Below are 16741 nucleotides of genomic sequence, written 5' to 3'. Positions count from 1 at the left end.
GCTAACCTGTTTATTATTTTTCCACATAAAAACAGCACAGATGGGTGTAGGAGAAGGGAAATCAATTGGCGAATGGTTTGGACCAAATACAGTTGCACAGGTGTTAAAGTAAGTAAAAGAGTCTGTCATGCGCCTTATGCTACCATCTCCTATGCCTCCCTCCACCAACTCAACATCCCATCAACCCAGCTGTTCCTGCCATCCCACTAAGCCACCAAGCATCTGTACCATTTTGCTCAGATAGTTCTTTGAAATGTATAATGTGTGTGGGCAACTGTCTTGGTAAATCACGGTTATAGTCATTGGTATCAGTCTATGGGGAGGCCCCTCAGGACTCATTCTGTATCCCACTTGTAGATTGGTGCTCACGTGCTCAGCCGTCAGCCTGAGGGTCACTTTGAAGCCAAAGGGTTTGCACTAAGTGGGGAAGCCTGAGCCAGCCTAGGCAAGACACAGACTCCCACCCTGTATGGTATATAAAAAAAAAATTCTTCACTGATTCATTCAACATTTACTGGGTGCCTCTGTTGCCCTAAGTACTGAGTGCACAGAAATAAACTAGGTGTAGTTCTTGCTTCAAGGACCTCACCACCTATTAGAGGAGACAAACCTCAAGGGAGTCTTAGAATCAGTTTGTCATCTCTTAGGAGACTCAAGGTACCCCAGCATGGTACTTTCGCAATTGTCCTGTTAAGTCTCAGAATTCACCTCCCACAGCAAGAGGCGACATGGAGAGGCCAGGACCAATGCTTTGGAAATGAATGGGGTGAGTGGCATCAGCACCTACACCTGCAGGCCACCTCACCTATTGTCACTCTCCTTTCTGACAACCTATCACCAAATGGGAACTCCATGAGGGCAGAGATTGTATTTGCCTCGTTCATTCCTGTAATATTAGCACAGGAAACTGCCTGGCACATGTAAGTGCTCAATAAATACTTGATGAATGAATGAATGAAAATGGCAGATAGAATCTGGGGCTGGATTTAGGCATCAGAAAATTGAAACCGTCTAGCCTCCTTTGGTAGCTACTTCAATTCCTGGCTCTCTGGCGTGTGATGATGGGACCTGCTCCATGCAAAATACAGATGGGGCACTGTTTCAATTATTAGCCAACCTTCAATGAACTGGAATGCTTTGTAAATGTGCTTTTGAGGGGAGTAGTCTGGATTTCCTGGGGACCCAAGTGAAACCTGTATCTTTGCATTACTCTGCTAACAGTGCAGCCTCTCTGAGACCACTTTCTTACCTTGGTCCGTAGTGGTTTTTGGGGTGTTGTTGATCTGCTGAGTGAGGATCTGGTGGTATTTCGGGAACCACTGTAGGAACCCAGGACAGAAAGTGTAGAAGATTAGAATGGCTGTGCCGAGCCCCAAACCTAGCTTGATATGGTTGGTTTATAAATGATATCCCTCAGAATTTGCTTCTTTCTTCTAAATTTTGAGCTTCCCACAACAAGCAAATGGAAACATACATTTTTAAAGAACTTAAGTGGGTTCTGAGTCATCGTGATTGTTATTAACAACAGTAGATGATGATGATGTCGTCATTATTATTTTGGGGGAAAGATACTACATTAAATGAAATTAAAATATAATGGTAATTAACCTCTTCTTGGGAGTTCCTTTGGTTTGGGAGAGAATGTGTCTTTTGTTTTGTTTTGTTTTGTCGGCCATTGAGACTGGGCTTTACTGCAGAATTCCAGAGTAGCCAGGGTAAACATGTCTTCTCCATACTGGCAAGAGGAGAAAGAAATAAGGGAGAGATAGACAAGGAACTTTACTCAGACATCAGATAATCTCTCTTTTAAAGGGGTTTTCTTTCTAGTCTCCTCTGAAGTCATGCACTTCAGCATGCTCTGTCTTCAGCTGTTGACCAGCAAGGCCCGGCACTGAAGCCATCTGCGGCCCAAGTCTCCTGGGACAGCATCCTTACCGCATGTGGGAAGGGACAGAAGAGATCACCTCTCTCTCTCTCTCTCCCCCCCTCCCTGGATTTCCCTAGAACTTATTGTTTGTATTATGTATGCTCCTAAACAAATATATATATATGTGTATATTAATAACAGTTTTCTTTTTTTGAAAGAAGGAGTAAGTCAGAATGTCTCTTATTTAAGAAAAGAAAACAAAATCTCTTGGGAGAAGATGCACTGGTAACCTCTCTCTCTCGCCCAGTAGGAGTAACATTATTTAGCAAGGCAGCCTTTTGCATTTTGTAAAGCAGGCCTTATGTTTGAGGTGCGGAAACAGTGCCTCTGGCATTCTCAAGGTCCCTGGACATAGAATGTTCCAGAGCTCAGTCAAGGGAGCCAGACCTGACCTGAATCCCAACTTCTCTGTGGCTCAGTGTTCAGTAACTTCAGGAACGCTGGGCATACATAGGTTGTACTGCTTCCTGCCGAGATGTCCATCTTCCCCAATTGTGACTTCATTGTATGTTGCTTTGCAGAAAACTTGCTTTATTTGATGAATGGAATTCCTTGGCTGTTTATGTTTCAATGGATAACACCGTGGTTATTGAAGATATCAGTGAGTCCCGGGCCAGTTTACATTCTCGGGTGGCTGGCTGATGCGGTTCTTCCTCACCATTCAGAATGTGTGTGGGGTGTGGTGGAGAGAAAGACAGAAAGCGAGGGAGAGGGAGAAAAAGAGAAAGAAGATACATACATACCCCCATTCCCCCGCCCCACGACTCTCTGGCCTGCCCATCTAGCAGGACAGGGGAGCACCGGGCTCCGGTTAATCATTCCCTGTGCCCCTTCTTCTCTTCCCTTTCAGCTTTCTGAAAGGGAGAAAACAATTAGAGGATCTCTGCTGCCCCTCAGTGAAGCACCAGACCCTTTCCCTGCAGGACTCCCCAAGTGCGGGTAATCAGTTAAACCACTGACAGGTCTTCTGTGGCAGCCCCCCTGTGCTCCCTGCCACGGGGTTAGAGGGACCAACAGATACAGTCCCTGTTTCCAAGGCCCTTGCAGTCTGGTTGAGAAATGAGATTCTCCCAGTGAGCCCATAATATCTGACAAGAGGTAAGTGAGTGTTCAGTTGCCAGAAGGAGGAGAAGTAAGGGCTGGAGGAGTGGCCTGGGCTTCCTGTAGGAGGTCGGGCAGCAGGGCCCCGGTGGCCGGGGGAAGGGCCTTCCAGGCAGCGGCTGTCATGTGAGGTCTCCTTTGGTTTTGCCCTTGGCACATCTCCTAGGGCTGGATGCCCCTTATTTACCCAGCTCTCTTGTCTTCTGTTTCTAGAAAAAATGTGCCACACCCTCCCCTTGAGTGCTGAAACAGCTGCCGAGAGCCCCCCTGAGTCTCTGAATGCTTCGACCCAGAGTAAGGGCCCCTCTGCCTGCTCTCCAGCCTGGAAACCCTTGCTGCTCATTGTGCCCCTCCGCCTGGGCATAAACCAAATCAATCCTGTCTATGTCGACGCCTTCAAAGTAAGTCGCACCTTTCCCCAAGCCGCTTGCTGCCCGCCCATCCCACCGCCATGTGAGCACGGAGACCCGTGAGCAGCAGTCCACACATGAGCTGAGAATCTTGCGTTCTCTTTCCCTCCAGGAGTGTTTTAAGATGCCACAGTCTTTAGGGGCATTAGGAGGAAAACCAAATAACGCCTATTATTTCATAGGATTCTTAGGTAAGAAAAGAGGAATCACAAGTAAGTCATCATGGGCTAGGGGAGGGTGGGCAGAAGGTCTGCACGGGAGACCAGGCAATTCCAGTTTTAGGGGGCCCTCACCTAGCCTGGAGATGCTGTGGCCTCTGGGCAGCTCATCTTGTCTCTGGCCTGGAGAGTAACGTTTACCTGTGCCTGACAGAGAGCAGATCCCCCTTCAGTGCCTCTGCTTCATTGCCTCTTGACAAGATGGTTCCATGGCTGCTTTCCCACTGGACGGCCTCAAGGTCATAGCATTGCTTCAGCACCTGTCTCTCTTTCCTGTGGCGCCCAGGGTGGCAGGGCTTCACTCCCCTGGCCTTGCCGATACCCCTCTTACTGGGGCTCGGGCGTTCAGGCTAGGAGCCGTCCTCTGGCTTCCTAGGCTCATGCAGCTTGGGTTGCTAGCTTATTGTTCAGAGCCCTGACTCTGGTGAGAATAAGAGGAGGTGAAGACAGAGGTATCCCTTTCCTGATACTGGAGGCTAAGCCTTAAAACGACTAACCTCCTAATGTAGATCCTGATGAGCAGCCCGGCATTACCTGCCTCAGTAGATGCCTCTGGAAACCCAGCCACTCACTAACTGTGACCAGAGACATTTAAGGCCCTTGGCACACGACGGGAGCTAGCCCGGTGCTTCTCAAACTTTAATGTGCACATGGATCACCTTGAGAGCCTATTATAATGTGGGTTCAGCAGTTCTGGGGTGGAGCCTGAGAGCCTGCATTTCTAACTAGGTAGTGCTGGTGCTGCTGGTGCCACACTTTGAGTACCAAGGGCCTAGACACCTGCTTAGTGCCGCAGAGTAAGGGAGTGATGCGGTGAGGGAAGTGGGATACGGGACACCTCTCGCAGGAGTGGGCTTCGAGGAAGCTATGAGCTTAGAGTGCAAGGGAGAGCCAGAGCAGGCGTGGGGAATGGCCTGAGGCACGTGCAGAGGACTGAGTGAGATGGGCTTGGTCACCTCCCCACTCATCTCCTCCTCGGGGTTTCATGGAGGTGGGGCGGGTGGAAACAGACGAGCCCTGTATGTGGTCAGTCTCCCACTGGCTAGCTAGCTGTGTGCCAGCAGGAAAAGAGCGTCAGCTCTTTCAGTCTCAAGCTCCCTTTATGGAAGATAGGGCTGACCCCCAGCTCACCATGTTGTCCCCTCACAGGAAAGCACTCAGCAAAAAGAGCCAGCCTGACCCCAGCGCCTCTTTCCTCTGCTCGCTCTTTCTCTCTTTAAGGTAGGGTTTCTCCACAGTTGCTGGGGCTCTCTCGAATGCTGCCATCTACTGGTCTATCCTAAGAACTACAGCTTGATGGAACATTTGGAAAGTGGAGGCTTTTCTTTTTCTAAGTACAAACCCCAGTATTTAGAGTGTTATAAATTTAGATGTTCTCTGTTTCTAAACTTTTGGGTTCCTGTCAAAGAAAATGTAGCAAAAATATATTTCCTATTGTCCGTGCTTGAGGAAAAGGTGGAAACACTGGAAAATAATTTTGGAGGGATCTCAGTGAATCCTGGGCACCCTGGCCTCCTTTATCCCAAGTTACCCAGAGAGAACTTGCCAAGCTGGCATAGCCCTCCTGTTTCCTGAGGCCACTGGGTCGGGGAGACATTGGTGGAGTTGGACTACTTTTGAAAGAGGTGTGGGCAATCCTCAGTTCCCAAGACAGAGGTTTACATAGTGCCCATTTGCCGCTAATGTCCATAAATCCTTTGTTTAACCTTCACTTGAGGCTCCAAACTCCCCTCAACTCCCATTTTCTGACTTACCCCCTTACTGTATTAGGCTCAGGTGGGGAGAGTCTGGATTGGCAGAATGTCTGAAGGGAGGGGACAGATGAGAACTGCCATTTTCTGAACAAGGGACTCTGCAGAGGGTTCTCTCTCAATCTCTCTCCCCCTCTTTCTCTCTCTCTCTCCATTATAAAAATATATATATTTATATTACTTGTCATTATAATATATTGTTTCCTATGTTATATATAAATATATAATTTATATTATATAATATACATTATATATTAAAATATATATACATGTATAGAGAGATATAGATTAATATCGAGAGTTATGTAGAGATGTATAGCTTTAGATGATTGATTGATAGAGTTAGCACAACACCCCTGTGAGGTAGAGATCATTATTTCCGTTTATGCCTAGCGGAAGACTTAGAGGGGTTGTTTACTCAAGGTTACTGAGCTCAAAAGTAGCAAAGCCAGGATTCGATCCCAATTTGGCCGTCCCTGCCCACCACACCACATTGCTTCCCGAGTGCCCTCTTGCCCGGTGGGAAGCTGGGAGAAGCTCCTGGTGCACAAGACTATGGCCAGGGTGAGAGACTGGCTGGGAGATTTTTCTCTGCTTAGAATGCTCGTCCCCTGTGCTTTGGTGGAGGATGCCACCTGGAGATCCGTCGCGTGAGCCCAGTGTCTGCAGATGGTGGACCTGCCTGCCACTTCTTCTTGGGCCTCATTAGAGACCTTGATTTAGTCCCCATATCATTTCTAGGACTTTTTTTTTTTTTTTTTTTTTGTGGTACGCGGGCCTCTCACTGCTGTGGCCTCTCCCGTTGCGGAGCACAGGCTCCGGACGCGCAGGCTCAGCGGCCATGGCTCATGGGCCCAGCTGCTCCGCGGCACGCGGGATCCTCCCGGACCGGGGCACGAACCCGTGTCCCCTGCATCGGCAGGCGGACTCTCAACCACTGCACCACCAGGCAAGCCCTCTCTAGGACTTTTTTGATCTACTGTATCTCTTTTAAGCACTCTCAGAAATAGGGCAGCCCACAGAGCTCCACTACACACACACACACACACACACACACACACACACACACACACACACACACACACACACACACACACACACACACACACACACACACACACACCCATGGGAAAGGGCCAGACTCAGAGAGGACACTGCTATTATTCCCAGTACCTTAACTCAAAACTGGCAGAACGCTCGGTCCTAATCCTGCTTTGGAGTCGCATTTTCTCGTGCACAGCTTCCTTCTCCCCTTCCCTTTCTATGGTCTTAGGTAAGCTTTCCTCTAAACATCCTGGATGTTGCTCTTCATTGAGCCTTGAGGCTTTTTTGATATAACTGGTCTCACCCACCTGTGGTCTGGGGGAATATGTACCTTGAGTTTCCTAAAGCAAGCCATATGGGGGCATTGATTTCCATATGCTCTTAAACATATATTTGTAGGAAAATCCTTTTGAGTCTCAGCAAGGTACATCTATGACTACCTTGCGTTTGTATTGTGTTTTAAGCAGTTCACAGAGGTGAGATCTTCTCATTCTGATAATACCCTGTGAGGTAACTGGAACAGACCCAGTGACCCCAGTTTAAAAGCAAGAAAATTAAGACAGAGTGAAGTGGTTTGTCCTAGGTCTGCGACAGAGATAAGTTAAACTTGGCATCAGACATCAGAAACACTCTTTGCCAACAGAAGCACTTAGATGTACGCAGAAGAATCCTGGGTGCCATTCCAGAGAGTGTCTTCGGGGTGTCCCTTCCCACCCCATCCTCCTGCCTCAGGCAGATCTCTCTCTTTGCTTGCTTAACCCAGTCTAGAACACAGAGGCCCAGATGGTTCTCAGGCCTGGACAGCGAGGTTGGGGTGACCCCTTAGGTACGTCAGCCTACTCGGTGTGCTGCTGATGAGCGTTAGAGGGACTCTCAACCCTTTGAACATTAGATAAAAGTAGAGATTTTATTATCCCATACTCCCCCCAGATCATTATTGGGCTAGACTTTTTCAATTTAATGAAGCAGCATTTTTCTCCAATTTGTAACGGTCGACCAATCTCAAAGTGAGTTTTCCCAGCAAGGCGTATGTGTACTGATATTACTGTGACCAAGGCAGTGCTTTCTGACAGGAATTACTGACTTGCTAACAATGACTAACTTGCTAGCGAATCACGACCAGAAGTCAGCTCCCTGGTGTCTCACCCATGGCAGAGTCAGCATTCCCATTTCCTTTGGAGGCCAAGGCCTTTTTCCTTCCCAGATGTGCTCTTTGACCATAGGTCTAAGAACCAATGGTCTAGAGCAAGAGGCTTTCCAGTGTTGAAAGGGTCAGGAAGCTCCCTGATGGCACCTGGACTCATGGCTACTGCTGCTCACCGAGCCCGCCATGTCATCTGTGGTCGCTCATTCCCCCCTTTCCCCAAACCTGTGCCTTTCCACTTTTGGACTTGGGCTTTGAGGAGATATAAATGCTAGGGCAAGTCTTCGCATTGAATGATTGGCTTTGGGCGTGGGTGGCTTCCTTCAAGCATGGTCACCCTCCTTCAGGCTTTCTGTCATCTCATTCTCATTGTCACCAAGGGAGGGGTTAGGACAACCAGAGCGCCTCATCCCAAGGACAGCAGTGTGGCCAGGGCCGGTGGTTCTTCGAAGGTTAAGCATGTCTCATTCAAAACAGGTGATGAGCTCATTTTCCTGGACCCTCACACAACCCAGACCTTTGTTGACACTGAGGAGAACGGGACGGTTGACGACCAGACTTTCCATTGTCTGCAACCTCCACAGCGAATGAACATCCTGAATTTGGATCCTTCCGTAGCATTGGTGGGTATCTGAAGGTTGGGTGGCCCAAGAGACACAACGCTGCCCTATCACAGTTTGGCTCCCTGGAAGTTATCCAGGTTGTTAGGTAGGGCGGCAAAAGAATGTTCGCTCCCCACCCCCACGAGAGGTAGTGTCGTGTGGTGTAGTGGCGAAGGAATGGGCCCTGAAGCCGAGTTAGGATCGAAGCCGCTTACCAGCCATGGACTTAGGGGGAGTCCCTTAACTTTTCTGAGCTTCGGCCTTCTCATCTCTCCAGTGGGCAAAACGGTAGTTCCTTCCTTGCATGGCTGTATGAGTACACTATGTGTAAGGCACATAGCACAGTGCCTGGCGTGTTGTAAGCATTCTAGAAATGTTAGTCACGACCAGTGTTACCATCTTTCCCCCTTTTCCTTCTTGCCCTCTAAATATTGCTATCCGGGCACCGGGAATAAGGTGAGACATAGGGAAGGAGGGATAAGGAGGCAAGACCTGGGTGGACAATGTCCATTCCTCTGGGCACACAATCCAGGAAGCTGCAGGCTTTCCCCTGCTGGAAATATGACTGCCGTCCACACATGGAAGGGACAGCTGCCTGGGAAGTAGCCAGTTGTTCTGAGGCCTGTCTGCATCCTCTCTACCAGTTTAACCCAATTGTCGGAGGGCCAGTGATGGAGAGCTGACAGAGTCCTCCTCTTGTTTTGGACCATTCTTTTAGTGCTGTAGGATGGTTCTGAGGATGGGGAAGGAGGCTGATGGTTCTCTTTATTCCTTTTTTTTTTTTTTTAACCACCAGGGACGTCCCTGACTTTTTTTTTTGAATTTTATTTGATTTGATTTTTTATACAGTGGGTTCTCATTAGTTATCCATTTTATACACATTAGTGTATATATATCAATGCCAATCTCCCAATTCATCACACCACCACCTCTTTATTCTAAAAGATAATTTCCTTAAGGTCAAAGCCACCTTGTTAAGTAATGCCTCTAGCTAAAAGTACTATTTGGCTTTTGTTTGCTGGTTTTAATGGATCGTTTTTTATACGTAGGTATATTTGTGCACTGAATGTAATGGAAGTAACCCTGTGCTTTGGAGATTGGTTTTCAAGTTACTGTATCTCACCGTGTGAAGGGAGAGGATCAGGGAGGGAAAGGGACAGGGTAAAAGGGAAAGGGACAGAATAAGAGAAAGAGGCAGACAGAGAGAGAAAATATGAAGATGAATGAGCAGATGTGTGTGTCCAAGTGAGGCACTGATCTAGGAGACAGATAAGCTCAGACACTCTTCCTCCTTGTTGCTGGGAGGACACATCCAAAGGAAGTGGCCCACATCCTACTTCACAACTCCGGGCCAACGGCTCCATCTTGCAATACAAAGGGCCTGCCTGGGTGCCCCTGACCAGTTCTAAGTTGTCTTCTTTTGCTTTCCCCCAAGGGATTTTTCTGCAAAGAAGAAAAAGACTTTGATAGCTGGTGTAGCCTTGTTCAGAAGGTAAAGATGTATGTTTTTCTTAGTCTTAAAAAACAAGTGTTATTCAATATAATTCCTTTTCAAGACGGTTTTTCATAGTAACATAAATCCAGCCTGATATGACTTTATTGCAAAAGAAAGAAACTAGGATGTGGGGAATTGTACATAACTTTGGGGAAACTAAAGGAAAACTTTGGTTTGCAATATGCTTAGTGTGTCAGGTGAGCGATATTTTTAACTACTGAATGTTCCATCTCATTGAGTCTGTGAGTCAATGAAATATTCAACTAATATTCTACCATTTTAACTTAAAAATGCCAATTTCATATAGTTCAGCCTAAATTCTTCCTTACTCTGTTTGTAACACTGAGATGGTTGAAGAAGCCAAACTACTTTTCTATTTGTTTCGTGTCCATTTACAGTTTAATGTGTTCCATTATGGTTTAAGGGGCTTGCCTTTCTATTAACTGTCTTATTTATATAAAATATAGGCACACTGCCACTTAAAGCAAACACAGTTTGCAGAAATCTGTGTAAATACGAAAGCAAGTTATTCTTTCTTTTTGGCATTTTATGTCAGAGGGTATTTATCATTTTGCTGGCTCACAACTTTTGTATCTGCCTCCCTCATCCTTTGCTTCTAACACATGCCAATTATGTGGAAGATATTGATCAACTCTTATTGAAAGAATGAGGGGAAATCATAGGGAGTAGTTTAAAGAGCCCTGGATGGGGTGGCAGGAGACATCATGTTCTCTTATCTGCAAAACAGAGGGGTTGGAGAGATGGGATCTCAGAGCCTCTTGTAAGTGTAAGGAGGGAAGATTTTTCTTTGCAGGTGAACAAATAATTAACACTAAAGTCCCCAGCTGAATCTGAAACCGCAGTTAATAATTGGCTGAGACATAATGGAGAATTATTTTCTAAAGGCATTACTTACATTTCAGAATGCCACAAAACTGTATATCACATTTAACGTTAGAAAGAAAATTTTCTGATAAGACTATGCTATTTAAATTAGGACATATATCATACATCTTGGATTGAAACTGAAACCATGCCAATATGTACCAATATTCTTTGGGGGCAGATTTAACTTGACTAACCAACATTTCTTTGGAGCCAACACTTCAGGAACATCTCACCCCTAAATTGAGTTGGTCCCATGCAACTGGCGTAAGACCTCATGATGGAGCATGGGCAGTGAGTACTGGCCTTCCATCAGATCCTCCCTCCAGCGTCCTTCCTTCCTGGCCAACAGTATCTAGAATTGAAGAGAGCTGGGTCTTCAGACGGGTCAAGTAGAGGATGGGTGTATTTGCTAAGCCTTTGCTTTCACCTTTCAACAGCCAGGCCACTCTCTTAGGGTTTGGAGTCATATACTGCCAACTGGGCAGATATGTAGTGACTCTGCAGTGTTTACAACTGTTTCTATGTCTCCTCAGGAAATTCTAAAGGAAAATTTAAGGATGTTTGAATTAGTTCAGAAACATCCATCACACTGGCCTCCCTTTGTTCCTCCAGCCAAGCCAGAAGTGACAACCACGGGGGCAGGTAAGCTGTTGTTCAGAAGCTCTCTGGCCAGCAGACCCATGGATAGCAGTTGCTTTTTGTTTTTTGTTTTTTTTTTGCTGTACTCGGGTCTCTCACTGTTGTGGCCTCTCCCGTTGCGGAGCACAGGCTCCGGACGCGCAGGCTCAGCGGCCACAGCTCATGGGCCTAGCCGCTCCACAGCATGTGGGATCTTCCCGGACCGGGGCACGAACCCGTGTCCCCTGCATCGGCAGGCGGACTCTCAACCACTGTGCCACCAGGGAAGGCCTAGCAGTTGTTTTATGAGACAGAACCAATTGTGCGTCATGTTTTCTGTGGAAATGAAAAATTTCTACTCAGCTGCACTGATCAAGGAATGGTGCTTCTTCTGATGAACTAATATTTACCAATTTCAAAGAATGATAGTAAAAAAAAATGAGCTCCGTGTAAAAGTTCCATACAAAATCAAAATGACTAGAATTTCTTTTTTTCATGGTCTGGTTCAGAAGACAAATCAGAGGCCATGGGTAATTCAAAAGGTACCTTGAAGGTCTCACAGAGCCTCAACTTCATCACTTTGATTAGGACTGTGTAACAAGTCCAGTTAGTTTGATTCTTTTTTTTTTAATTGAAGTATAGTTGATTTACAATGTTGTGTTAGTTTCAGGTGTACAGTAAGAGATTCAGTTATATATGTACTTTTTCAGTTTCTTTTCCATTATAGGTTATTATAAGATATTAAATATAGTTCCCTGTGCTATATAGTAGGTCCTTGTTTATCTATTTTATATATAGTAGTATGTATCTGTTAACCCCAAACTCCTAATTTATCCCTCCCCGCCCCTTTCCTTTTGGTAACCATAAATTTGTTTTCTATGTCTGTGAGTCTGTTTCTGTTTTGTAAATAAGTTCATTTGTATAATTTTTTTAGATTCCACATATAAGTGATATCATATGGCATTTACCTTTCTCTGACTTACCTCACTTAGTGTGATAATCTCTAGGTCCATCCATGTTGCTGCAAATGGCATTATTTCATTATTTTTTATGGCTGAGTAATATTCCATTGTGTGTGTGTGTGTGTGTGTGTGTGTGTGTGTGTATCTCACATCTTCTTTACCCATTCACCTGTAGATGGGCATTTAGGCTGCTTCCATGTCTTGGCTATTGTAAATAGTGCTGCCATGAACATTGGGGTACATGTATCTTTTCAAATTAGAGTTTTTGTCTTTTCGGGATATATGCCCAGGAGTGGAATTGCTGGGTCATGTGGTAGTTCTATTTTAGTTTTTTAAGGAGCCTCCATTACTGTTCTCCATAGTGGCCACACCAATTTCCATTCCCAGCAACAGTGTAAGAGGGTTCCCTTTTCTCCACACCCTCTCCAGCATTTATTATTCGTAGACTTTTTGATGATGCCCATTCTAACTGGTGTGAGGTGATACATCATTGTAGTTTTGATTTGCATTTCTCTAATAATTAGTGATGTTGAGCATCTTTTCATGGGCCTGTTGGCCATTTGTATGTCTTCTTTGGAGAAATGTCTATATAGGTCTTCTGCCTATTTTTTGATTGGGTTGTTTGTTTTTTTGTTATTGAGCTGTATGAGCTGTTTGTGTATTTGAAAATTAATCCCTTGTCCGTCACATCATTTGCAAATATTTTCTCCCAGTCCATAGGCTGTCTTTTCATTTTTTAAAATGATTTCCTTTGCTGTGCAAATGTTTTCAAGTTTAATTAGGGCCCATTTGTTTATTTTTGCTTTTGTTTCCATTACTCTAGGAGACGGATCCAAAAAAATATTGCTGCAATTTATGTCAAGGAGTGATCTGCCAATGTTTTCTGCTGGGAGTTTTATAGTATCTGGTCTTACATTTAGGTCTTTAATCCATTTTGAGTTTATTTTTGGATATGGTGTTAGAGAATATTCTGATTTCATTCTTTTACATGTAGCTGTCCAATTTTCCCAGCGCCATTTATTGAAGAGACTGTCTTTTCTCCACTGTATATTCTTGCCTGCTTTGTCGTAGATTAATTGATGATAATTGCATGGGTTTATTTCTGGGCTTTCTATCCTGTTCCATTGATCTATGCATCTGTTTTTGTGCCAGTACCATGCTGTTTTGATGACTGTAGCTTTGTAGTATAGTCTGAAGTCAGGAAGCTTGATTCCTCCAGATTTGTTTTTCTTTCTCAAGATGGCTTTGGCTATTTGTAGTCTTTTGTGTTTCCATACAAATTGTAAAAATGTTTGTTCTAGTTTTGTGAAAAATGCCATTGGTAATTTGATAGGGATTGCATTGAATCTGTAGATTGCCTTGGGTAGTATGGTCTCTTTAGCAATATTAATTCTTCCAATCCAAGAACATGGCATATCTTTCCATCTGTTTGTGTCATCTTCAGTTTCTTTCATCAGTGTCTTATAGTTTTTGGAGTACAGGTCTTTTGCCTCCTTAGGTAGGTTGATTCCTAGGTATTTTATTCTTTTTGATGTGATAGTAAGTGGGATTGTTTCCTTAATTTCTCTTTCTGATAGTTCATTGTTAGTGTATAGAAATGCAACAGATTTCTGTATATTAATCTTGTACCCTGCAACTATACCATATTCATTGATGAGCTTTGGTAGTTTTCTGGTGGCATCTTTAGGATTTTCTGTGTATAGTATCGTGTCATCTGCAAGCAGTGACCGTTTTACTTCTTTCTTTCCAATTTGGATTCCTTTTATTTCTTTTTCTTCTCTGATTGCTGTGGCTTGGATTGCCAAAACTATGTTGAGTAAAAGTGGTGAGAGTGGACATCCTTGTCTTGTTCCTGATATTAGAGGGAATGCTTTCAGCTTCTTACTGTTGAGTAAGATGTTTAGCTGTGAGTTTGTCATATATAGGCTTTATTATGTTAAGGTATGTTTCTTCTATGCCCACTTTCTGGAGAGTTTTTATCATAAATTGATGTTGACTTTAATCAAAAGCTTTTTCTGTATCTATTGAGATGATCGTATGGTTTTTATTCTTCAATTTGTTAATGTGGTGTATCACATTGATTTGAAGATATTGAAAAATCCTTGCATCCCTGGGATAAATCCCACTTGATCATGGTGTGTGATCCTTATGATATATTGTTGGAGTGAGTTTTTTGTTGGAGTCAGTTTTTAGTATTTTGTTGAGGATTTTTGCATCTATGTTCATCAGTGATATTGGCCTGTAATTTTCTTATTTTTTGAGATATCTTTGTTCTGTTTTGGTATCTGGGTGATAGTGGCCTCATGGAATGAGTTTGGAAGTGTTCCTTCCTCTGCACTTTTTTGGAATAGTTTGAGAAGGATAGCTGTTAACTCTTGTCTAAATGTTTGGTAGAATTCATCTGTGATGCCATCTGGTCCTGGTCTTTTGTTTGTGGGGAGTTTTTAAATTACTGATTCAATTTCAGTACTGGTAATTGGTCTGTTCATAGTTTCTATTTCTTCCTGGTTCAGTCTTGGGAGATAGTACCTTTCTAAGAATTTTTCCATTTCTTCTAGGCTGTTCATTTTATTGCCGTATAGTTGCTCATAGTAGTTTCTTATGATCCTTCGTATTTCTGTGGTGTTGGTTTTAGCTTCTCTTTTTTCACTTCTGATTTTATTGATTTGGGCCCTCTCCCTTTTTTTCTTGATGAGTTTGGCTAAAGGTTTATCAATTTTGTTTTTCAAAGAACCAGCTCGTCGTTTCATTTACTTCTATTGTTTCTTTAGTCTCTATTTTATTTCTGCTCTGACCTTAATGATTTCTTTCCTTCTACTAACTTGGGGTTTTGCTTGTTCTTCTTTCTCTAACCTGTTTTAGGTGTCAGGTTATGTTGTTTGAGATTTTTCTTGTTTCCTGAGGTAAGCTTCTATCGCTATAAACTTCCTTCTTAGAACTGCTTTTGCTGCATCCCATAGGTTTTGGATCATCATGTTTTCATTTTCATTTGTCTCTAGGTATATTTTAATTTCATCTTTGATTTCTTCAGTGATCCATTGGTTGTTTAGTAGCATATTGTTTAGCCTCCACATGTTTGTGTTTTTTGCAGTTTTTTTTTTTGTAGTTGATTCCTAATCTCATAGTGTTGTGGTTAGAAAAGATGCTTGATATGACTTCAGTTTTCTTAAATTTACCAAGGCTTGTTTTATGGCCTGGCATGTAATCTATCCTGGAGAATGTTCCATGTGCACTTGAAAATAATGTGTATTCTGCCGCTTTCGGATGGAATGCTCTACAAGTATCAAGTTCATTTAGTCTAATGTGTTATTTAAGACCTGTGTTTACTTATTGATATTCTGTCTGGATGATCCATCCATTGATGTGAGTGGGCTGTTAAAGTCCCCTACTATTATTGTGCTACTGTCAATTTCTCCTTTTATATCTGTTAATATTTACCTTGTATATTGAGGTGCTCCTATGTTGGGTGCATATATATTTACAATTGTTATATCCTCTTCTTGGATTGGTCCCTTGATCATTATGTGGTGTCCTTCTTTGTCTCCTGTAACAGTCTTTATTTTAAAGTCTATTTTGTCTGATATGAGTATTGCTACTTTGGCTTTCTTTTGATTTCCATTTGCGTGGAATACCTTTTTCTATCCCCTTACCTTCAGTCTGTATGTGTCTCTAGATCTGAAGTGAGTCTCTTGTAGGCAGCATATATACAGGTCTTGTTTTTGTATCCATTCAGCCAGTCTATGTCTTTTGGTTGGAGCATTTAATCCATTTACGTTTAAGGTAATTATAGATATGTATGTTCTTATTGCCATTTTGTTAATTGTTTTGGATTTGTTTTTATAGGTCTTTTATTCCCTTTTCTTCTTTTGTTCTCTTCTCTTGTGATTTGATAACTACCTTTAGTGTTATGTTTGGATTCCTTTTTCTTTTTTGTGTGTATATCTATTATAGGTTTTTGGTTTGCAGTTACTATGAGGTTTTTGTTTAACAGTCTCTATATAAATGTGATTGTTTAAGTTGCTGATCTCTTAATTTCAAGTGCATTTTAAATACCCTGTATTTGTACTCTCCTCCGCTCACGATTACAGTTTTTGATATCATATTTTACATCTGATTGTTTTCTGTATCCTTTAACTGCTTATTGTGGATACAGCTGACTTTACAAGTTTTGTCTTTTAACCTCCCTACTAGTTTTGTCTGTGTATTATATACTACCTTTATTTGTCTTTACTAGTGAGCTTTTTCATTTTATAATTTTCTTGTTTCTGGTTGTGGCCTTTTCTTTTTCACCCAGAGAAGTTCCTTTAATATTTATTGTAAAGCTGGTTTGGTGGTGCTGAATTCGTTGAGCTTTTGCTTGTCTGTAAAGCTTTTGGTTTCTCTTAAGGAGAGCCTTGCTGGGTAGAGTATTCTTGGTTGTAGGTTTTTCCTTTTCATCACTTTAAATATACTGTGTCACTCCCTTCTGGCCTGCAGAGTTTCTGCTGAAAAATCAGCTGATAGTCTTATGGGAGTTCCCTTGTATATTATTTGTTGCTTTTCTCTTGATGCTTTTAGTATTCTCTCTTTATCTTTAATTTT

At 43.2% G+C, this 16741-nt stretch overlaps 1 protein-coding gene across 5 annotated transcripts in view; it reads left to right on the top strand.

Moving 5' to 3' along the window:
* Window positions 1-16741, top strand: part of ATG4A (autophagy related 4A cysteine peptidase) — a 68530-nt gene that overhangs the window by 48219 nt on the left and 3570 nt on the right. For all 5 annotated transcript variants that reach the window (XM_019949509.3, XM_019949508.3, XM_019949507.3 and 2 more), the window contains 7 exons: window positions 36-108; window positions 2449-2528; window positions 3242-3429; window positions 3551-3629; window positions 8073-8218; window positions 9633-9689; window positions 11114-11222. In XM_019949509.3, coding sequence (XP_019805068.1) covers window positions 36-108; window positions 2449-2528; window positions 3242-3429; window positions 3551-3629; window positions 8073-8218; window positions 9633-9689; window positions 11114-11222 — 732 coding nt within the window. The remainder of the gene's footprint in view (window positions 1-35; window positions 109-2448; window positions 2529-3241; window positions 3430-3550; window positions 3630-8072; window positions 8219-9632; window positions 9690-11113; window positions 11223-16741) is intronic.

Source organism: Tursiops truncatus, chromosome X (genome assembly GCF_011762595.2).
Source record: "Tursiops truncatus isolate mTurTru1 chromosome X, mTurTru1.mat.Y, whole genome shotgun sequence".
Taxonomy (NCBI): domain Eukaryota; kingdom Metazoa; phylum Chordata; class Mammalia; order Artiodactyla; family Delphinidae; genus Tursiops; species Tursiops truncatus.
Note: the sequence above shows the minus strand (reverse complement) of the source record. Positions and strands in the feature narration are given on the sequence as shown.